A 24764-nucleotide genomic window follows, 5' to 3' on the forward strand; every position below is an offset into this window, starting at 1 on the left:
TTCCCCCCTTGCAGGTGGGGACTGGGGGCTTGAACCTGGATCCTTATGTACTGTAATGTGCACCCTCAATCAGGTGTGCCACCATCTAGACCCCCAGAAAGTCAATCTTAAGTGTCTGTGAGGGATAAGATGTGATAATACACTTCATTGTGGAAATAATTTTATAGTATGAATGTAGAGCAAATTATCACATCATATACCCTAAATATATGTTTTTAATCACTTTATTGGAAGAAATGCTTACTCACAATACTGCTTTTATCACAGGCGTACAGTTTCACATCTCCCTGTGACAGGTGCCAGCACACCATACCCTCCACCAACTTGTCCTCTTCCTTCACTATAGAACACTGGGTTCCTACCCCACACCTCTTGAGTTCCCTCCTGTCTCCCTCTTTTAGAGTCCTTGGATCTGCTAAAATAAATGTACAATTTTTATTTGTCAATTATACTTGACAAAGCTGAAAAGAAATTTGAGACATAATACTCATTTTTACCTTATAGGTCAAGAGAGCAATTTCTCATGAGAGGTACTAAAATTAAAAGTATACCAAATGTATTAGTATCAGGACAAAAAATTAAAGTAAATGATCAAGTCAGATAGAGCCAAACATGGAAGAATTTGGCTTCAAATGGATAGTAATGCCCCAAAGCAAGCCTTACCTTACATTCCACCACACTCTGATCTGATTCACAAGTTACATAGATTTCATCTACTGCCCGGCGAAGATTGTCAAAAAGAAATGCCCAGTATCGAGCTCTCAGATCAATCTTCCGAGGGTGGCGTGTTTTAGTGGGACTCTTATCAAAGTGTTTATCTCCAGTTGTTATTTTACAGTCTACTGCAGTGTTCTGGAGAAATACAACATAAAAATATATAGATAAAAAAATCCTACTGAGATAGGATTTTTGTATAAGGCACATTTTCAACATAAAGACTTTGAAACAAGACATTCTTCCTTTCAGCTTGTAGCACATAAAACTGAATTCACCAAAGACAACACTTCTCATCTGACGCAAAAGCAGCAGGTTTCTAAGGTCAATTTACATTTCAGACCAGTCTTACTAAAGATTAGAATGACTTCAATAGTGAACAGATCCTTAGTCAAAAAAAAAAAAAAAAAAGAGTTCTAAAGTGGCTCCTGGTTTACTAGAATACATGAGTGACACATTACACACACTAATGGGTAATAAATAGTGATTTCAACATATTTATACTGCTTCCATACATCCTCTTCATTTAGAGGTGACATACTCTATGTTTAAGCAGTCACTTAATTTTACCTTAAACCATTTTCTACTTAAAGTTAAAATAAATATATAAATATTAAACAACTTCCTGTAAAACTATTATAAATGTATAGAAAAAAGTACCAGTTACAGAACACTCACCAAAAAATACATTCATAGTGCTCATTCTTTCCTCTGCTGCATGGGCAGAATTTGAAATTTTAACAGTATGTTCTATAGTTTTTGAAGACTTTCCAAGAGAATCATGCCACTAACGACAGGGTTTTAGTTTCAATGTAATTCTGCCTTCATAAAAAGAGGAAGTATCCCTCTGCTTCTAACCTCTGAGAAAAATTATAGAGAATTGCTACAACTTCATCCTTAAAGGCTTGCTATAATTCAACAGTGAATCCCTTTGGGACTGGTACTCTGTTTTGAAAGATTATTAATTATTGATCTAATTTCTTTAATGTATATACAGTCCTATACATGTTATCTATATTCATTTACTTATTTATTGGACAGAACAGAGAGAACTTGAGAGGGGAAGGGGAAAAAGGGAGAGAGAAAGAGAGACATCTGCAGCACTACTTCACCAATAATGAAGGTTCCCCCCTGGAGCTGGGGACTGGGGGCCTGAACTTGGATCCTTGCACATGGTAATGTGTGTGCTCAGCAAGGTGTGTCACTGCCTAGCCCACATATTATCTATTTCTTCTCGTGTAAATTTTTGATATTGAGTCTTTCAAAGAGTTGGCCTGTTTCAATAAAAATAAGACAAGAGAAAAACAAATATTGAATGATCTCACTTACATGTGGGCTATAAAGAAACAAAGCAAGGAAGCAAAGTCAAATCAAAACAAACCCTTAGACTCTGACCACAGAATTTAGGGCACCAAAGGAGGAAGTGATGAGTGTTCTAAGGGCAGAGAGAGTCTAGAGGACTTTGAAGAAGGGACACTGGTACTTTGGTGGCGGCTGTGGTACAGTGACAGGCATCGAAAGAGGTGTGAAATCATGTCCCTAAACATATAACCTTATAAACTGATACTACTGCCACTGGGGGGAAAAAAGGTATTTTTTTAAAAAAGTGACATGGGAGTCTCTGGCTATACCAAGCAGGGAGGAGCAGATAGATGGTGTATACTTCAAACCTGGGGAATTGTGGGAGGTGGCAGGGAAATCTGTCCAAGATGATGGTGAAGAGCCTGCCTTTCAGGTAGAGGAATACTGAGGGTACTGCAGAGATTGTGGAGTGCTGCCTTCATACTGCAGGGGGAGTGAGTGAAACAGGATGGTAAGGGGCATGTCAGAGAAGAAAGGGATAGATGAGATTTTGTTGGTGAGGGACCTAGTGTAAGGGAGAATTTCACAAGCCCTCCAGAGGCATCTCCCTAATTGCTGCTGAAATCTAACATCTTTTCACAGGTTTACAGGCTAATCAGATTTCCACCATTTCAAGTTGGGTTATCTGCCTGATTTATTTTAGCTCTCTGTGAGTTCTTTTTAAGATTTATTTATTTTAGGGAGTCGGGTGGTAGCATAGCAGGTTAAGCGCAGGTGGCATGAAGCACAAGGACTAGCGTAAGGATCCTGGTTCGAGCCCCCAGCTCCCCACCTGCAAGGCAGTTTCTTCACAGGTAGTGAAGCAGGTCTGCCAGTATCTATCTTTCTCTCCCCCTCTGTCTTCTCCTCCTCTCTCCATTTCTATCTATCCTATCCAACAACAATGATGACATCAATAGCAACAATAATTACAACAATAAAAAAGGTCAACAAAAGGAAAAATAAATAAATTTAAAAAGAACTTAAAAAAAGATTTATTTATTTTTATTGGGGGGGGTCAGAGCACTGCTCAGTTCTGGCATGTGGCAGTATAGGAGATCACATCTAGGTCCTCAAGTATGTGATTAAGTCCTGTGCTCTAACGCAGTAAGATATCTCTGCAGTTCTTTAAATCCTAGTCTCCTAAAGCAAAGTATGTTCAAGTCTAAAATTTTATACCACGAGTCTGAATCTATCTTCATTTTTCTTTGGTATTATCTTTATTTATTGGATAGAGACAGCCATAAACCAAGAAGGAGAGAGACAGAGAGACACCTGTAACACTGCTTCACTACTTGTGAAGTTTTCCCCCTGCAGGTGGGAACTGGGGGCTCAAACCAGGTCATTGTGCATTGTAACTAATATGCACTCAACCCCTCTGAATCTAATTTCTCAGTACTGAGGGCATGTCAGCCTCCTTAGTTAGTGTAGTGGCCCTGTCCATTTAGTTGTCTTCAACTCCACCTATCTGTCAATATGTGTTTTATTTTGATCTAGAAAGATGCTTATCTTAAATTTAAAGGTCCTTTCTCATCTTTGATTCTTTAAAAAGAGATTTCATGGGACTGGGCTGTGGTATACCTGGTTAAGTGCACACATTGTAATGTGCAAAGAACCAGGTTTAAGCTCACTGGCTCCCCACCAGTAGGGTAGAAACTTCATGAATGGTGAAGCAAGTACCTCTGTCTCTCTATCACCCCTTGCCTTCTCAATTTCTCTCTGTCCTTTCAAAGGGAATAAAGGGGTGGGGGGATGGACAGGAGATGTAGATTCGCCAAGCCCCAGCAATAATCCTGATGGAAAAAAATTAAAAAATTGCATTCTTGATGCCTTTGTGTGCAGTGGGGCTTTTTTTTTTGGTGTGTGTGTGGGGGCTCTTTTAAAATGAACTAACTCATAATGATATCTTGATTTTAAATTCATGTTTTTCCCTTATGTACAGATATTGGTACATTTAATAACATAAAACTAAAATATAACATATTAAAAGTTCACTGAAAATAACTGTGGATTAAAAACCTAACTGTAATTATACTAAGAAAAGAAACACCACTTTTTCTTTCTTTTTTTTTTTGGTAATTTTTATTTATTTATCTTCCCTTTTGTTGCCCTTGTTGTCTTTTTATTGTTGTTGTAGTTGATGTCGTCGTTGTTGGATAGGACAGAGAGAAATGGAGAGAGGAGGGGAAGACAGAGAGGAGGAGAGAAAGACAGACACCTGCAGATCTGCTTCACCACCTGTGAAGCGACTCCCCTGCAGGTGGGGAGCCAGGGGATTGAACCGGGATCCTCATGCAGGTCCTTGCGCTTAGCGCCACCTGCGCTTAACCCGCTGCGCTACCGCCCGGCTCCCATGAAACACCACTTTTAAAAATAAGGCACAACTGTGACCCAGGAGATGGTTAAATGTGGAGCTCTCAAACCCAAGGTCCCAAATTCACTGCTCTGGCTCTCAATCTTATTACTGAACAATGAATTTTATATATATCACACTTGTGTTCTCTAAATATTAATAATTCCAAAGATTTTTGGAGTCAATGTGTCTATTCTATCCTACACCTAAGTATATCATTACAGTAACACAAAATTATTTAAAGAAATAAACCTCACAAATAAGGAATCTGCAGCATCAACTATGGGACTTGAGGGACTGTGTTCAGATTTGCCTGTGTCACTAGCACATTACAGAACCCTTGGACATCTGTTTCTTCATTTGTAAATGAAGACTACAATTCCAAAACCAAAAGCTTATGAGAACCAAATTAAATTGGTAAAGTATTGATAAGCTAAGCATACAATTACATATACATTTGCTAAATAACATATATTATCTATATTGATTAAAATTTAAAAATAGGGTTATGTTGAATCTCTACATGCAGATACACAATATTTAAACACTGAAAAATATAATCAAAATTTAAAGTCATAAAAATAAAACTTTGTATATGCTGTACCTGTTTAGTAGTTTTGTGACTGCCTTGAATGGTCCTCTTTGGTTTCCCACCAGTTTGACATTTAGGTTTCGCTTCAAGGCAAAGATAAATAGATAAATAGATAATACTGAACTAAACAAATGATTCTTTTCTACCAGCATAACAAATAATCTCCTTCTGGAGAGCACAGAATAGTACTGTCAACATGAACCACAAATGCATTTAATTTAATTAATTTTTTTTATGCCACTGGGATTTTACCACTTGGGCTGCCTTTTTTTTTGGGGGGGGAAGAAGTGGTGGAGGAGGAGGAGGAAGGGAGGAGGAATGGGGGGCCAGCACAGTACTGTAGCTTGCTGTAATGTCAGGGGAGTTGTGTTTGAACCTGGGCTGTGTACATGGCAAAGCAGGTGCACTTTCTAGGTCAGCTCTATAGGTACACTCAAAAAAGAAAAAGTCCACTGCCAAGGATGTGACCCAGCAGATAAAGTACATACTTTGTGTGAGGCACTGAGTTCAATCCCTAGGACAGTGAGTGATCAACTGGTACTCTAGACTACTGTCTCATTCTGTCTTTCTGTCTTTGACTTATTTCACTTTCTTTCCCATAAAATTAGGTAAATAAATTCTTTTTTTTAATTTTTAAATTATTTTTATTATCTTTATTTATTTAGAGAAAGTCAGAAATCAAGAGGGAAGGGAGGGATAGAGAGGCTGAGAGACAGGGACACCTGCAGCACTGCTTCACCACTTGTGAAGCTTTCCCCCTGCAGGTGGGGACTAGGGGCTCGAACCCTGGTCCTTGCACATTATAACATGTGCACTCAACCAGATGCACCACCACCTAGCCCCGGTAAATAAATCCTTAAATTAAAAATCCCAAGGTCCCAGAGACTGTTCAGACTAGATGACTTTCTCAGAATGGAAATAAAGTAACTTCTTGAAAGCACAAAGACCGGCATAAGGATCCCGGTTCGAACCCCGGCTCCCCACCTGCAGGGGAGTCGCTTCACAGGCGGTGAAGCAGGTCTGCAGGTGTCTTTCTCTCCTCCTCTCTGTCTTCCCCTCCCTCTCTCCATTTCTCTCTGTCCTATCCAACAACAACAATAATAACTACAACAATAAAACAACAAGGGCAACAAAAGGGAAAAGATAAATAAAATAAATTATATATATATATATATATATATATATATATATATATATATATAAAGTAACTTCTTGAAAAACTTAGATATTCTGACAATTTTTTAAAAATTTTTTTATATTTATTTATTTATTCCCTTTTGTTGTCCTTGTTGCTTTATTGCTGTAGTTATTATTGATGTCGTCGTTTTTGGATAGGACACAGAAAAATGGAGAGAGGAGGGGAAGACAGAGACATCCTGTGAAGCGACTCCCCTGCAGGTGGGAAGCCGGGGGCTCGAACCGGGATCCTTACGCCGGTACTTGTGCTTTGTGCCACCTGCGCTTAACCCGCTGTACTACCACCCGACTCCCTCTGACAATTTTAAAACAAGATTAACTTATTAATGCTTCTCAATCTATGTACAAGTCTGGGAAAGACTCCTTTAAACTCAACCACAAAATTAAGAATACATTTTTACCACACAAAAACACACAAAAAAATTCTGTTTTAATTCACCTGGTTTGTGAAAATAGCTTTTGTTTTTATCAAAAGAGGTATTCAGTTCTTTGCTACAGTTTAATGTATCTTTTTCTCTTCTTCTTCAAGATTTATTTATAACAAGAAAAAGAGAGAAAGAGCACTGCTCAGCTCTCACATTTGCAGTTCAAGGGAACGAATTGGAGACCTCAGGCATGCAAGTCCTGTGCTCTTTTGCCAAGCTATATCCCCTATGTTCATGTTCGTTCTTGTCTCCCTCTCCCTCTCCCTCTCCCTCTCCCTCTCCCTCTCCCTCTCCCTCTCTCTCTCTCTCCATTTTATGTAGTTCTGGGGAAAGTAACTTTTCATTCTCCATTTCCTTGAAAGAGAGAAAGAAGAGAGGGAGAGAACAGATAAGGGAAGAGTAAGCACAAAACCACATCACCATCCACGGAACTCCCCTGGTGCTGCCTATATGGTCCCTTCATGTGGTACCAGGGCTTAAATCTTCTGGTCCCTCGCTTGCTTTTTATAAGAAAGATACTACTGGGGCTGGGTGGTGGCGCACCTGGTTGAGCGCACGTTACAATACACAAGGACCTGGGTTCGAGCCCCAGTCCCCGCCTGCAAGGGGAAAGCTTCACGAGTGGTGAAGCAGGACTGCAGGTGTCTCTCTGTCTCTCTCCCTCTCTATCCCCCCCTTCCTCTCGATTTCTGGCTGTCTCTATGCAATAAGCAAATAAAGATAATTTTTTAAAAAGCGTACTGAGAAAAAAGGATACTACCTACTATTTTGTAATTACTCTTGAGAACTGTACAAGAGTGAAGTTCTACAGTGTGCAAGAGAAAAATTTAACTGTCTGCAAAATAATTGTGGATAACGTCTCCAGAAATGGTAAGTCACAACATGAAGGGACCCACTAACAACTTATCTGCACATAGTGAGTCTACCTGGCTGTTCTACCAAGGATGAAAGCAGAAAACTCTACACTCACTTAGCTCTCTGTTCAGCTTTGCACTTCAGAGAACGGTATAAAAGTAGGTCTCTCGGGCTCTCCGGTAGTAAAGCAAGCAAAGAGGAAGAGTATCCACAGAATCAGAAATAAAAGAAATGTTTTTTGTTGTTGTTGTTGTTGATGACATCCTTGTTAGATAGGACGGAGAGAAATGGAGAGAGGAGGGGAAGACAGAGAAGGGGAGAGAAAGATAGACACCTGCAGACCTGCTTCACCGCCTGTGAGGCGACTCCCCTGCAGGTAGAGAGCCAGGGGCTTGAACCGGGATCCTTAGGCCGGACCTTGTGCTTCGCACCACATGTGCTTAACCCATTGTGCTACTGCCCGACTCCCAAGAAATGTTTATATATACTTTCTCCCAAAGAAATGAAGTAAATGTGTCCCTCTAATGAACAACAATAGAACTAATTTTCCTACGCACCATCATCTTCCTTGCTTTCCAGTGGGACACTCCACGCTATAAGGTTTCTTGCTGTCCGACCCTCCTCTGCAACTATTCTCCTCACTTTGTCATGACTGCTGGAGCGCTGGAATGAAGCCTGCAGTCAGGATAGAGAACAGTCATTAGATAATCAGATCAGTCACCATGTAAAATATATTTAGCAGAGAAATTCACCATTGTTCAGTTTCTCAGAGAAGAAATACTTAAAGCTAATTGGAATTGGGAAGGCAGTTAAACACACACACACACAAAAAAAAAAAAAGAGGGTCAGATCTTTCAGAGTTCTAAAAGTATTGAATTTTGTAACTACAAAGAGAAATTTACTATCTCAGTAACAAATGAAGACAATGTAAAGTTTGAGAAAGTGTCCTGGGGCACACACTGTTGTGTGTCTAATTAGCATTACCCTCTCTTACCTATTAGCAGGTCACAGGTCAGTACCCAAGAGGCAAGTTTACAAATATGTCTCCTGAAACTTGCTGAACCATAAAATATTTCAGAGAAGCTTATTTTCTTCCTCTAGGAGAATAATGCTCCAGGAAATGTCCACTAGACTAAAATTCCCAGTAAACTGTATACAGACACCATCCACTGAGCCATCTAGGAAGTTCCAGTCCCACTAAGCCCCAAATGACTGTTGTTACCCCAGACCCCAATCACAGAAGAACCTCTCGGTCAACCAAAGCTAACATGAGAGATAACACTCCAACCCACAACACATAATATCAGTCTTTCTGGATCTATCTGTAGGGAATTTTAAAAGTAACCATCTTTAAAAAATATATATATGTATATGTATATGTATATGTATATGTATATGTATATGTATATGTATATGTATATGTATATGTATATGTATATGGTGGCTGGGCAGGGGCACAGCCTGTTGAGAAAGCACTTCCCATGTGCACAAACCCTCATTCCCCACTGCAGGGGGGAAGCTTCAAGAGTGGTGAAGCAGGTCTGCAGGTGTGTCTCTTCATCTCTCCCTCTCTAACTCCCCTCCCTCCTCAATTTCTTTTTTTTTTAAAAATATTTTATTTACTTATGAGAGAGACAGGAGGAGAGAGAGAGAGAACTGAGAGAGAAACCAGACATCACTCTGGTATATGTGCTGCCGGGGATCGAACTCAGGACCTCATGCTTGAAAGTCTAATGCTTTATCCACTGCACCAACTCCCGGACCATGCTTCCTCAATTTCTATCTGTCCTATCTTAAAAAAAGAAAAAGAAAGAAAGGAAAAAGAACAAATGGTCTCGGGGATTGGTGGATTTGTAGTGCCAGCACTAAGCCCCAGAAATAATACTGGTGACAAAAAAAAAAGTATATATTTATTTCATGTAAGAAAAAAGGGGGGAGGGAGAGTCCAGAGAGTGACTTATTAGTCAGAAGTAGTATACTACAGAAGAAGAAACAAGTCACTACCCTTCAAAGCAAAGGTCAGTAAATTTCTCCTAAAAGGGACAAATAATCATCATTTTTTATTGGAGCTTTTGCAGGTCATCTGGTCTTTGTGACATCTACTCAGTCACGGCATTCTGTGTAGAAGCAGTCACAGGCAGTGTGTAAACAAATGGATATGGCTGTGTAGTACAAAAGCCAGTAGGGAGACAGAAACTTGTCATTCTCAAAGAAATTCAGATCACAATACAGTTACGTAAGAATTTCCCAAACAGACTCATATATTTTTTTCTAAAACATTCAAAATGAACCTCACTTATGATCCCATTTGCCCATAAACACTGGATGTATATTTCCTGTATGTATGGATGCTGTCTTGGGTAACTAAACCGTAACTGTTAACATCAGGAAATCATTGCTGATATGAATTATTATCTAAATGACAGAATTATTGAAATCTCACTGACTGTCCCACTAAAGCATTTAGTAATACATAAAAACAAACTTGACAAAAGACATAAGCTCGATTCTTCCAAAGGTTCTGGAGGCTGGGTAGTGGCACATCTATCTGGAGGAAGGCATGCACTGCAAGGACCTGGTTTGAAAACCCCCAGTTCCCATCTGCAAGGGGGAAATTTCATGACAATAAAGCAGTGCTATATATCTGTTTCTCGCTGTCTCCCCCCATCTTCCCTTTTCCTCTCTGTTCTGTTTGTTTGTTTTGTTTTGTTTTGTTTTTGTCTCATCTCCAGGATTATTGCTGGGACTTGGTGCCTACATTACGAATCCACTGCTCCTAGAGGCCATTCTTTCCCATTTTTGTTGCCCTTGTTGTTGTTATTATTGTTGGATAGGACAGAGAGAAATGGAGAGAGGAGGAGAAGACGGGGAGAAAAAGATAGACACCTGCAGACCTGCTTCACCACCTGTGAAGCAACCCCCCCTGCTGGTGAGGAGCCAGGGGCTCTAATGGGAATCCTTATGGTGGTCCTTGAGTTTCACACCATGTGCACTTACCTCACAGTGCTACTGCCCAGGTGCCTTCCCCTTTTCCTCTCAAATTCTGTCTCTATCACTATCCCTTCCCACAAAAGAAAGGTTCTACAGAATCCAAGCAAAATTAAACACCAAGTAACTACGCATCAGTGAACAACAGGTGAAAACCTACAATCAAAGCAAAGAGTTAAAAGCACAAAGGAGGGGAAACCTGTTTAAAGTAGTAGCAATAAGCCTGACAGCTTTGAACTGCCCAGGAAAACCCCATTTACAACAAATGAATGAATTGATGATGTATAGCTGAGTGCCCGAGAGTAAAGAGTGGTTGTCAAAATGCTGATTAAAGAGAGTTCAGAGAATGAGAAAATCGGGGCTTTATGCACAAACAACTTTAATTCCTGAGGCTCCAAAGTCCCAGGTTCCATTCTCTGCACCACTATAAACCAAAACTGAGTGCTCTGAGGTCCTACATTCAATCCCCAGCACCACCATATGCCAGAGCTGAGCAGTGCTCTGGTGTCTATATTTTCTCTCTCTCTCTCTCTCTCTCTCCACATATGTGTATGTAATTTCTTTAAATAAATAGATTTTAAATAATTAAAACTTCTTTAAAGTTTTGTCTTTAAAAATGAAAAAAGTAAAAATCAGGAGAGAAGATCTTTTAAATGGGTGGTTCTAGATTTTTTATGCTCCTGGGAATAACTCAGCAGAAACAAAATCTGCATTATGTTGGGGCGGAGGGGACCACAGGAGCTAACTCAGGAGTGATAGGAGTTGAGTTTCAGTGGGCATGAATCGAAGAACCAAGCGACCAGTCCAAGCCATTAGGAAAACAAAGACTGTTCTCTTCCACTCCAGTACTAAGAACTATGAGGTTAATAACCCAACTTTTCCTCTCTATACTTAACTTATTACATCTTCAAAATAAATGTCTATATTTACATTCCTTTCTTCTTGTCATCTCATCTTGTGTCTTCAAACGGATCTAGAGGCCCGGCTCTCAAACTATAACTGGATTCTACTCGTCTACAGGACCCTAGCCCAGCTCCACATGGCAAAATCCTCTCAACAGAACACCAGAAAATCCCTCCCTCTTGCTGAAACACATCTCCCGATGGTCATTAGTTCTACCTAACTTAAACAGTTTCTGTCATTTAGGTTACCTAAGTATTGTTTTCCTCAAGAAATATCACTACCCTCTTCAGGTCAGATGAACTATTTAAAACCGGAGGACCATTTTCAATGTTTTTCAGATAATTCTCATATGCAATCAGAAAACATAGTAGTGTTCAAACCCCGACTGAAGAGAGCTAAAGAGAACAATGAAATGGAGACCATGTGGAAAAATCCTTTTTTTCTATTGTACCATTACAGGTGGCATATGTGATATCACAGCATTCACTAGTGTATATATTACATTATATCTCATGAAATCTTCAGAAAGTTGAGTTTCCAGAAACGGAAATGACTATATGACAGCACGGTTTCAGTAAAGCTAGGATAAGAAACTTGAAATCCAATATTCTTCTATAAACATTTCAGTTCTACTATAAATCTTGCCAAGATGGTACTTTTGTATGTAGTACTCTACACATATGCAAAAAGAAAAAAGCATACTAGCTCAATGCTTGACTTTCATTCTTAATTACATGCAATACTCTGCATGCACACACACACACACACACACACCATTTCCTCTTCCACCACCACCACAAACAACAAATTTAAAACATTTATAATATTTGACTGAACACCATACTTCAGTTTAAAGCACAGACACTTTCTGCAAATATAAACTTAATGGATTCTAATAAAAATTAAATTCTGATCATTTTAATAATATTAATAGGGGGCCGGGTGGTGGCACACTGAGTTAAGCACACACAGTATGAAATGTAAGGACCTCCACAAGGATCCCGGTTTGAGACCCCCGGCTTCCCACCCGCAGGGGGGATCTATCTCTTCACAAGCAGTGACGCAGGTCTGAAGGTGTCTCTCTGTCTCTCTCCCTACCTCCCCCTCTTCTCTCAATTTCTCTCTGTTCTATTAAAAAAAATGGCTTCCAGGAGCAGTGGATTCACAGTGCAGGTACCAACTCCCAGCAATAACCCTGGAGGCAAAAATAAAATAATAATAATAGTATGGCTATAAATAAATCTTGATAACTTAAATATAACAATTTTAAACACCACCAGGGTTTGAAGTGCAATAAACTGTCTTGAGTCTAAGATACTTCATAACAGTAAGGATGTCTATTCCAAACAGTATTTTAATCTATAGGTTCTTACAGGAAACAAAAATACATGTATTTTTATCTAAAGTCCCAGTGCGCCACCTAGTGCTGCCATAAGAATTTGCAGAATTTTGCTGAAACATAAAAAGCAGTCTTAAAAAGTTTGTGTGCTCAACTATATACAACTGTAAGATAATGCACAAAGTAAGAATGCAAGTGTTTACAAAATTTGCTCAGAAATACATGTGTCTCTGAGACTTATTCTAAACTGGAAATAGAAGTTTTTTAGTTATCTCTCCCACGTTTAAAGAAAATCTGAATAGTGACCCTGGAGGTGGTGCCTGCTAGCAGGTAGGGCAATAAACTTAAGTGCGTGAGGTCCCAGGTTTGATCCCCAGCATCACATTATGCCTTAGTGGTGCCCTGGTTCTCCCTCTCCCTCTCTCTCTCTCTCTACTTTTTTTTTAAATTTTTTATTTATTTTATTTTATTTATTTATTCTCTTTTGTTGCCCTTGTTGTTTTATTGTTGTAGTTATTATTGTTGTTGTCATCGTTGTTGAATAGGACAGAGAAATGGAGAGAGGAGGGGAAGACAGAGAGGAGGAGAGAAAGACAGACACCTGCAGACCTGCTTCACCGCCTGTGAAGCGACTCCCCTGCAGGTGGGGAGCCGGGGTTCCAACCGGGATCCTTATGCCGGTCCTTGTGCTTTGTGCCACCTGCGCTTAACCCGCTGCACTACAGCCCGACTCCCCCCTACTTTTTTATTACTGGTTTAATATTGGTTTATGAAATTATGAGATAACAGGGATATAATTTCATACTGTCTTCACCACCACAGTACTATGTCCCCATTCCCTCCACCAGAAACTACAGTAGTTCTCCTAAGGCCACAGATATAAGTTGACTATTATTTCTGTAACTAGATATCTATATTTATATATATTTGCCCTTTTTTTTTTTTTCGTATGGTCCTCTTTCTTTCTAAGTCACACCTACAACTGTTGGTACTTCCAAATGTCCTTCCTTTTTTCCTCTTCTCTCTCCAGGTCCTGATGGAGTCGGAGTTCAGAGCCCTCTTCCCCCTAACATTCCCCCCTGGTCATCTTCCCCTAATATTTCTCCCCCTCTGGGAGTAGGGACCAAAATTCTTTTTTTGGAAGGTCTGGCTTCTGCAACTGCTTCTCCCCTGGACATGAACTTTGGCCAGTTGATCCATACCCCTCAGCATGTATATCTGTCTTTCCTTAGTGAGGTAGGGCTCTGGAGAGGTGAGGTTCTGGGACACATTGGTGAGGTCATCTGCCCAGAGAAGTCAGGATGGAATCATAGCAGCATCAGCAATTTGGTGGCTATGGCTTAGTGATTTTCTGAAAATTCTGGTTGTATTTTGTTGAGTTTTCAGGTGACTTTTCATTGTTCTGTTTTAGTTTCACAGGAGAGCGGCCTGAAATGGCTTCTACTCCACAGCCACGTCTCCATTCTCTGTATTTTGTGTTAATATATATTTTAAAAAATCTGAATAACTTGTGGTCTGGGAGATAGCACAGTGGCTAAGGCACTAGACTCTCAAGCATGAGGTCCCAAGTTTGATCCCCAGCAGCACATGTACCAGAGTGCTGGCTGGTTCTTTCTCTCCTCCTATCTTTCTATAAATAAATAAATATAAATAAATAAATTCTTTTTTTAAAAAATATGAATAACTCTAGCAACCTTGTTCATAATCTTGAAATAGTTTCAAGTATAATTTATTAAATATCTGCTTGTCTTGCACCAGGACAAAGAACTCTGGAGTGGGAGGGGGGAAGAAAATTTGAGGACTTGGTACATAATGAAACTGTGCGCACTATAAAGCATTAACCCTCTTAATAAATATATATATATATATATATATATATATATATATATATACTTTAAAGTCATATGCTTTTCAGATATTTATTTTGATAGGAACAGAAATTTGAGAGGGAGAGGGGAGAGAGGGAGAGAGAAATTGAGACACCTACAATATTGCTTCACTGCTCATGGACTTCCCCCGCCCCTGCAGCCTAGGACCAGGGCATTGTAACATGTGCACTCTATAGGATGTGCTACCACCTGGCCCCTATAAAGATTTCTATAGAAGTTCTTTAAATTCCATTCATAATACTGCATTGCCCATAAACTAAAATTTCTTCATTTGTTAAAATCATTTTTTCAGTTTTCCAAATAACTGAGGAAAGAAACTGGTCCTTTTTCCAGCCATGACACCATCTCCCCAGAAAATCACTTGGATCCACCTGTAGATCAGATTTCAGGCTCAGAGGGGAAAAAAAAAATAGTATAGTAACAGGCTCTTTGGAATATACCTTAAATAGGTCTACTAGCTATCTACAAAACAGAGACACCCCCCCCCCCAACTCTTCATCTGCACTACTCCAGCCTTTAGGTTCATGATGAGTCAATAACTTGTTTGGCTTTATATATGTTAACTCTCTTTTCAGCCACCAGGTTCCAGATGCTACCATGATGCCAACCAGACTTCCCTAGACAGACAACCCCACCAATGTGTCCTGGAGCTCCACTTGTCCCAGAGCCCTGTCCCACTAGGGAAAGAGAGAGGCAGGCTGGGAGTATGGATCAACCTGTCAACACCCATGTTCAGCAGGGAAGCAATTACAGAAGCCAGACCTTCCACCTTTGGCATCTCATAGTGACCGTGGGCCACACTCCCAGAAGAATAAAGAATAGGAAAGCTATCAGGGGAGGGGATGGGATACAGAGTTCTGGTGGTGGGAATTGTGTGGCATTGTGCCCCTCTTATCCTATGGTTTTGTCAGTGTTTCCTTCTTATAAACAAAAAATAAAGAGAGAGAGAGAGAGAGAGAGAGAGAGAGAAATAAAGAAAGAGAGGAAGGAAGAAAGGGGAGTTGGGCGCTAGCACAACGGGTAAAGCGCAAGTGGTGCACAGTGCAAGGACCAGCATAAGGATCCCCAGTTTGAGCCCCCGGCTCCCCACCTGCAGGGGAGTCGTTTCACAATCAGTGAAGCAGGTCTGCAGGTGTCTATCTTTCTCTCCCCCTCTCTGTCTTCCCCTCCTCTCTCCACTTCTCTCTGTCCTATCCAACAACAACAATAGTAACTACAACAATAAAATGACAAGGGCTACAAAAGGGAATAAATAAATAAAATTTAAAAAATAATAAAATGGACCTAACAGGAGTGCAGCAGGTTAAGTGTAGGTGGCACAAGTGCAAGGACTGGCCTAAGGATCCTGGTTCGAGCCCCCGGCTCCTCACCTGCAGGGCAGTCACTTCACAATCAGTGAAGCAGGTCTGCAGGTGTCTTTCTCTCCCCCCTGTCTTCCCCTCCTCTCTCCATTTCTCTGTCCTATGCAACAACAACGATATCAATAATAACAACTACAACAATAAAACAACAAGGGCAACAAAAGGAAATAAATAAATATTTTTTAAAAAGAAAAGAAATGGACCTACCCTATGACCCTGCAATTTCTCTCATGGGGATATATCCTAAGAAGCCAAACACACCCATCCAAAAAGATCTTTGTATATCTGTGTTCATAGCAGCACAATTTGTACCAGCCAAAACCTGAAAGCAACCTAGGTATTCAACAACAGATACGTGGCTGAGAAAGTTGTATTCCATATACAATGGAACACTACTCGACTAAGGATAGTGAATTCACCTTCTTTACCTCATCTTGGATGACGCTTAAAAGAATCATGTTAAGTGAGATAAGCCAGAAAGAGAAAGATAAATACGAGATGATCTCACTCATAGGCAGAAGCTGGGAAATAAGAACAGAAAGGGAAACGCAAAGCAGAACTTGGACTGGGTTTGGAGTATTGCACCAAAGGATTCAGTGGGTCTGGAGGTAGGCTTTCAGATCCTAGTACATAATGGTGGAGGAGGACCTAGGCTGGGGAGGAGAGTGACTGGCAGAAAACTGAGAAATTTTACACATGTCCCAGCAACTGTTCTTATTGTAAACCATTAATCTCCCCAATAAAAAATAATAAAATGGGGGGACAGGCGGTAGCACAGCGGGTTAAGCACACATGGTGCAAAGCACAAGGACTGGCGTAAGGATCCTGGTTCAAGACACCGTCTCTACACCTATTGGGGGGGGTGTCATTCACAAGTGGTGAAGCATGTCTGTAGGTGTCTATCTTCCTCTGTCTTCCACTCCTCACTCAATTTTTCTCTGTCCTATCCATCAGCAAAACAACAATAGCAATAACAACAACAACAACAACAAAGGCAACAAAAATGGGGGAAAAAATGGCCTCCAGGAGTAGTGGATTTGTAGTGCAGGCACCAAGTCCCAGCGATAACCCTGGAGGCAAAATAATAATAATAATATAAAAAATAAATTTAAAAAGGAGTCTTAAAAATATAATGAATAGTTAAAAAGAGAGAGCTAGTTAGGTCCTGAGCAAGGAAGCAGAGCAAGCTGTTGGTATGGGTTTATTAAAGATTAAGACATTATCAGGAACAACAAAACAGACCCCTATGTGGGCCCCCATAGGACCTTGCCCTCAACTTGGATCAACAACAGTAGAGAATGTTCTATCTTCTGAAGGGAGGCTGGACAACATGCTCTATGCTATATCTGAGGAAGATGGGTCCTGAAATTGGGGCAGCTTGGAATGTTCCTACTCATGACCACAGAATATGAGCTCAGATCTACAGGGATGTAGAGGTCACATAGGCTCCTAAGCTGAATATGGGCCCCAGATCACATCAAATCGATGGGGTTTATAGTGAACAATATTGATATACCTTTCCCATATTTGGGAGCTACTCTCTTCCCTGATCCAGCTTTCTGGTCCTTTTTCCAGCTATGACATCATCTCCCCAGACAATAACTTAGATCCACCTGCATTTCAGATTTCAGACTCAAGGAAAAAAAAAAAAACAACTAGTATAGCCACAGGCCCTTTGGAATATAACTAAAATACACCGCCTACTAGCTATCTACGAAACAGAGGACCCCCCCCCCCAACTCTTCATCTGCACTATTGCAGCCTTTAGGTTCATGATTGGTCAACAACTTGTTTGACTTTGTATGTTAACTCTCTTTTCAGCCACCAGGTTCCAGATGCTACCATGATGCCAACCAGACTTCCCTGGACAGACAACCCCACCAATGTGTCCTGGAGCTCCACTTCCCCAGGGCCCTGCCCCACTAGGGAAAGAGAGAGGCAGACTGGGAGTATGGACCGACCAGTCAACGTCCATGTTCAGCAGGGAAGCAATTACAGAAGCCAGACCTTCCACCTTCTGCACCCCACAATGCCCTGGGGTCCATACTCTCAGAGGGTTAAAGAACAGGAAAGCTATCAGGGGAGGGGATGGGATATGGAGATCTGGTGGTGGGAATTGTGTGGAGTTGTACCCCTCTTATCCTATGGTTTTATCAGTGTTTCCTTTTTATAAATAAATTTTTAAAGATTTTAAAAAATAAATATTAAGACATAAATGGAACAAAGCTGGGGAAGTGACTTAGCTGGTAGGAAATGAAACTTGTATGCAAGAGACCCCAGATTTGAACCCAGGTAGTGCATATGCCAGAGTGGTGCTCCAGTGGTTCTGTCATTCTCTGGTGAAAACAAATAAATAAATCATTTTTAAGCACATGAAAGAAGCTGGCTACCATCTGTATTCTTGTTGAGATCCCGGAAACAATAGGAGCCTGTCTAGGGCGGAGGCAGTGACTCCCGAGCTGTCACTCACAGGTGCTTATTTTATCACTGTGCTTTCTTTTTTTTTTTTTTCCTCCTCCAGGGTTATTGCTGGGCTCGGTGCCTGCACCATGAATCCACCGCTCCTGGAGGCCATTTTTTTCCCCTTTTGTTGCCCTTGTTGTAGCTTCGTTGTGGTTATTATTATTGCCCTTGTTGACGCAATTCGTTGTTGGATAGGACAGAGAGAAATGGAGAGAGGAGGGGAAGACAGAGAAGGGGAGAGAAAGATAGACACCTGCAGACCTGCTTCACCGCCTGTGAAGCGACTCCCCTGCAGGTGGGGAGCCGGTGGCTCGAACCGCGATCCTTACGCCGGTTCCTGCGCTTTGCTGTGCTTTCTAACAAGATGTTCCCTACGGTAACTTTTATGTAACAAATGCTGTATCAGAAAAGACTAATAAAAAATAAGCAGAAAGAAGGGAGGAAATAAGGAGGCCGGAAAGACTATAAAGTTAGTGCCTGAGGTGGCTGGATTACTCACCATCATCCTTTAATTCCCTTCTGCGCTGGAAAGCTCATTTACCACAGGAACCCATAAGGTATGACTTCTACAATAAAATACAGACATACTGTTAGTTATGTCAGAAAATCACACCTAGAAATAAAGGAATACAAATCCCATCCCCATAGGTTTCTCATGAGATTAAACAAATTATAAAGATTATATATATGTACAACAACAAGAATGGAAAAAAAAGAAGGCCGCCAGGAGCAGTGGATTCGTAGTGCAGGCACCGAGACCCAGAAAAACCCTGGAGGCAAAAAAAAAAAATTATGCTACGAAGCTAATCACCATGGTGGGCGTGGTGTGGAACTAAGCCCTGTAGGGACCATGCAGTAGAGCACCTGGGTGAGAAGGACTCAGGCTCAAGTCACAGCTCCCTACCTGCAGGGAGAACGCTTCACAAGGAGTGAAGCCAGTCTGCAGGCCTTTCTTTCTCCCTACATCCCCCCCCACCACCTCAATTTCTCTGTCCTAGCCAATAAAGTAGAAAAAAAGGGAAAGGAAAATGGCCACTGGACGCAATGGTGCTGGCACTGAGCCCCAGAGATAACCCAGGAGGCAATTAAAAAAAAAAAAACAACAACTATTTACCCTGTAATTACACAATCTTGTAATCCACTATTAATCATAAATGAAAAATGGGGGGGGGGGAACTGCCAACTACAAAAAGAAAAAAAGTTAATCACTGGGAGCCGGGCAGTAGCAGTGGGTTAAGCGGGATCCTTATGCCAGTCCTTGCGCTTAGTGCCACCTGCAGGGAAGTCACTTCACAGGTGGTGAAGCAGGTCTGCAGGTCTTTCTCTCCCCCGTCTTTCCCTCCTCTCTCCATTTCTCTCTGTCCTATCCAACAAGGACATCAACAACAACTACAATAACTACAACAATAATAAAAAACAAGGGCAACAAAAAGGAAAATAAATAAGTAAATATTTTTTTAAAAGTTAATCAGTAAAGACCACATATTATATAATCCCATTTACATATGCTTTAGTAGGTAAATTCTATTCATTAGTATTTACCAAGGGTTAGGGTTGGAGAGCAATGGGAATGACTGCCCAAGCACAGAGTTTCTTTTTTAAAAAAATTATTTATTTATTTATTTATTTATTCATGAGAAAGATAGGAGGAGAGAAAGAACCAGCCATCATTCTGTACATGTGCTGCCGGGGATCGAACTGGGGACCTCATGGTTGAGAATCCAATGCTTTATTCACTGCGCCACCTCCTGGACCACAAGCACAGAGTTTCTTAGGGTATGATGAAAACATTCACGAATTCATTATGATGACTGTGCAATTCTGTGAACGTGCTTAAAAAAACTGTTAATTGTATGGTGTCTTAAGTTATACCTCCATAAATCTGCTGTGTGTGTTAATGCAGCACCTCCACTCCCCAACTTGGAAGAGTTGCGTCTCAGTCAGAGCAAAATCCAAAGCTCTCACAGTGGCCTACCACACCCCTTACTTTAGAACTCCCCAAGAAACCTCTCTAACCACAACTACCGCTCTTCTCTCACAGCCAGATACTTCTGCCCCAGAGTTCTACACTAGTTGACAACCCCCTCCCCGATCTGGGACACTTTCTCAGGGAGCCCTTCCCACTCTGTTGCCAGCTGCAACCTTTGTCCTGTCTCCCTGCACTGGTACCCTCTGCCCTGCTGCAGGTGTAGAGTGTCTACAACCTTCTATTATCTATTTACTTGCTGTCTGACTCAGAGAACAAGCCGCATGATATTTGTTTCAGTGCTACTGTGGCCCCAGAACAGAGTAGAGTCTGAGTAGGTCTCGATCAAATACCCATTTACTAACAATAACAAACGAAGCTCATGCTAAAGAATCATCGTTCACCCATCTTCCTTTGCTTTCACCCTCTACACTAAAACATAGTAAAAAGACCAATTCAAAAATCACCTTCATAAAGTCTATCCTTATATCCCCAAGCTGGCATATCTTGGTCAGAACTCCCAAACCACTTCAAGTGTAGTCTAAGTTCTAAAAACTGTAGAAAAGTGTGACACAGTGGAAAAAGTGTACAGAGCCATTGGAGTTGGCCAAATCACTGGCTATGTGAACTGAAGAAGTCATCTAATCTCTCTGAATATCAGTATCGTTTTTAAAGGCACTTTATTTCACGAGAGATAGAGGAGAAAAAAAAAGAAAGAAAGAAAGAAAGCCAGAGCATCCCTCAAGCATAAGCAATACTGGGGGTTGAAGTTGAGACCCCATACTTGAATCCAGCAGTACCTCTTCCAGACCACAGAGTATCAGTATTATTTGGTTTTTTTTGCTTGTTTGTTTATTTGTGTGTTCCTTATTGCCACCTGGATTAACACTGAGGCTCAGTTCCTACACAACAAATCCACTGCTCCCTAAAGCCATTTATTTCCTTTCCTTTTTTTTTTTCATAGAAACGGAAAGGGAATCATCCCCCCCACAGGTGCAGAATGGGGGCTTGAACCCAGGTCCTTACGCATGGTAAATGTGTGTGCTCTATCAGACGCACTAATACCAGCTACGGACTATCAGTATTCTCATTTATAAAAATTAAAGTAAGTGGGCCGGGTGTTGGCACACCTGGTGAAGTGCATACATAACCATGCACAAGGAACCAGGTTCAAGCCCTCAGTCCCCACCTGCGGGGGAAACCTTCACAAGTGCTGAAGCAGTGCTGCAGGTGTCTCTGCCTCTTTGCCTCTCTCTCCCTCTCAATTTTTCTCTATCAAATAAAATAAAGTTTAAAAAATAAAAATAATGGTTGTTGGGGAATTGGTTCAGCAGGTGGACTGCACTTCTTACACTGTCAGGCCCCCAGTTTGATCCCTAACAGTACACATAATGCTCTGGTCTATCTTGCTCTCTCTCACACACATACATATTTTGTAAATGAAGATTAGGTATTAACCTAAAAGAAATAAAAACATCTTCCACACAAAGACCTATATGTATACATTCTGAGCAGCTTTACTCGGTCTCCCAAAACTAGAAACAAACCAAGTATCTATCACTAAAATACAGAATCAAGCTATATCACATTTATATAAGAGAACAGAAAATGATATACAGGTATGAATTCATGATCCATACAACAGAATGAATATCATGGATAATCTGCTCAGAAAAAGAAAACAGAAGCAAATATTTTTTAAGTGACTCCATTTATCTGATGTCTTAGAACATACAAAACTAACCTTAGATGACTAATATCAAAAGGTTGTCTTGAGAGGGGAAGGGAGGAGAGAGAAGGGGAAGGGAGGGAAAGGAAGGGGAGGGGAGGAGAGGGGAAGGGAGGGGAAGGGAGGGAAAGGAAGGGGAAGGGAGGGAAAAGGAGGGGAGGGGAAGTGAAGGGAGGGGAGGAGAGGGGAAGGGAAGGTAAGGAATGAGGGAAGAGGAGGGGAGAGGAGGGGAGAGGAGGGGAGGGAGAGGGGGAGGGGAGGGGGAGGGAGGGGAGAGTGAAGGGGAGGGGAAGGGGAGGGGAGGGGGAGGGGAGGGGGAGGGGAGGGGGGAGGGGAGGGGAAGGGGAGGGGAGAGGAGGGGAGGGAAGGGGAGGGGAGAGGAGGGGAGGGAAGGGGAGGGGAGAGGAGGGGAGGGAAGGGGAAGGGGAGGGGGAAGGGGAGGGGAAGGGGAGGGGGAAGGGGAGGGGAGGGGAGGGGAGGGGAGGGAAGGGGAGGGGGAAGGGGAGGGGAGGGGAGGGGAGGGGAGGGGAGGGGAGAGGAGAGGAGAGGAGAGGAGAGGAGAGGAGAGGAGAGGAGAGGAGAGGAGAGGAGAGGAGAGGAGAGGAGAGGAGACTGAGGAGACGTAATTCTTTTACATGTGGATTAGGGTAGTGCTTCACCACTACACTTAAATCTGCCAGTAATTTGTGAATTGGCCACTTAAAAAGTGGGTGCTCTTGTATGTAAGATATACCTCATTAAAAGGAAAATACAAGGAAAAGGGTACGGGATTCGGGCAAGGGAGTGAAGCATAGCCCTACCTTCTATGGTTGTTAGGATGATTAGGTGAGAAACACCTGCTCAGATCAGCCTGGCTCAGTGAGCTAGAGTAGATGCTGACAGAAAACTGCCACTTATCATCACTACCAGCTAAGCGACCTGAGCGCATCATTTACCCCTTCAGAACCTCGGTCCTCTGAACGTTCACTAAACAGAGTTAAATATTAGCCTGCGAGGATTCCCATTCACTTGGCAAAATAGCTGCATACAATGGCTACCTACACCTGTAAGGAGTGCCTCCTCGACTGAAGACTCTGGGTGAAATGTGTGAGAGGTGAGTGAGTATAACGGCCTAGAACATGAGTGCACATTAGACTTTATAGACAATTTTTTTCTTATTGCCACCAGGTTTATCACTGGGGCTCAGTGCCAGGACTATGAATCCACTGCTCCTGGCAGCTGTTTTTTCCTTTTTTTCTTTCTATTTTACTGAATCAGACCGAGAGAAATTAAGAGGGGAGCAACGGATAGAGAGGGACAAAGAAAGAGAGACACCTGCAGATCTGCTTCACTGCCCATGAAGTGTTCCCCCCTGCAGGTATGGAGCAGGGACTTGAACCTGGGTCCTTGTGCGTAGTAATATGTGCACTTAACCAGGTACACCACCACCTGCCCCCCTCTTTATAGCTGCTTTACACTCTGCTTACAACCCATTTATTAAAACAATTATTTCTTGGGAGTCGGGCTGTAGCTCAGCAGGTTAAGCACAGGTGGCGCAAAGCACAAAGACCAGCATAAGGATCCTGGTCTGAGCGCCTGGCTCCCCACCTGCACTTCACAGGCGGTGAAGCAGGTCCACAGGTGTCTATCTTTCTCTCCCCCTGTCTCCCCTCCTCTCTCCATTTCTCTCTGTCCTATCCAACAACGACGACATCAATAACTACAACAATAAAACAAGGGCAACAAAAGGGAATATTAAAATTTTTTTCTTTAATAATAAACTACTGTGACTTTTTTACTTTATAAATTTAATCTTTTTACTTTTACTCTTTCAAAATGACAGTTTAAAATGCAAACACTGTGCAGTTATATAAACATTCTGTCTTCAATCATTATTCTAGAAGTATTTTCATTTTTTAACTTCCTTTTTTGTAATTTTTTTTTTTACTTATTGGAGATATACAAAACTGGGGTGAAAGAGAATAGACAGCCTGGGGTCCTATTCAGGGAGTCCTGAGATTCCCAAATAGACATGATGGGCTTAGATCTCGAATAAATCCCACTCTCCGTTGTTACCAGTCATCTCTATCAAGAACAACATAATAGACCCCTTTGTGGGCCCCCCATAGGACCTTGCCCTCAACCTTGATCAACAACGGTACAGAATGTTCCATCCTTTTTTTGCCTCCAGGGTTATCCTGGGCCTCCATGCCTGCACTACTGCTTCACCGACTGTGAAGTGACCCCCTGCAAGTGGAGAGTCAGAAGGCTCAAACTGGGATCCTTGCACTAGTCCTCGCTTCCTCGGCCCTCTTACAAGATTTTCAATCACGATCATTCCTATATCTACTGTCCTGGACACATCAACCAAGAGGTACTAATCTCCCACAAACCTGACAAGCCTCTCTAAAAATGCCACAACTACCTCTCCTTTCTAAAAAAAAAAAAAAATTTAAAAAGCTAACAAAAGGTAGCAATTATTTTAGCAAAGTTTCACAAAATCTTTAGTGTTTCATGTCACAGAGGGAAAAAGTCTTTTTGCAAATCACAACCTAATAATTTTTCAAGGCTGGTCCCAACAATGGACTATGTATCTTTTCATTGTTTTGTTTTGTTTTTAATATTTATTTTATTTATTTATTCCCTTTTGTTGCCCTTGTTTTATTGCTG

The 24764-nt window shown here is 41.5% G+C and overlaps 1 protein-coding gene across 1 annotated transcript in view; it reads right to left on the bottom strand.

Annotated features, from left to right (window-relative positions):
- The window catches only part of SCAPER (S-phase cyclin A associated protein in the ER), a 326131-nt gene that overhangs the window by 298087 nt on the left and 3280 nt on the right, over positions 1-24764 (bottom strand). The window contains exons 2-5 of the mRNA XM_060174708.1: positions 18920-18986; positions 8035-8152; positions 5013-5083; positions 664-852 (exon numbers count right to left, since the gene is read on the bottom strand). Coding sequence (XP_060030691.1) covers positions 664-852; positions 5013-5083; positions 8035-8152; positions 18920-18925 — 384 coding nt within the window. The 5' untranslated portion in view covers positions 18926-18986. The remainder of the gene's footprint in view (positions 1-663; positions 853-5012; positions 5084-8034; positions 8153-18919; positions 18987-24764) is intronic.

The sequence above is a fragment of the Erinaceus europaeus genome, chromosome 16 (genome assembly GCF_950295315.1).
Source record: "Erinaceus europaeus chromosome 16, mEriEur2.1, whole genome shotgun sequence".
Taxonomy (NCBI): Eukaryota; Metazoa; Chordata; class Mammalia; order Eulipotyphla; family Erinaceidae; genus Erinaceus; species Erinaceus europaeus.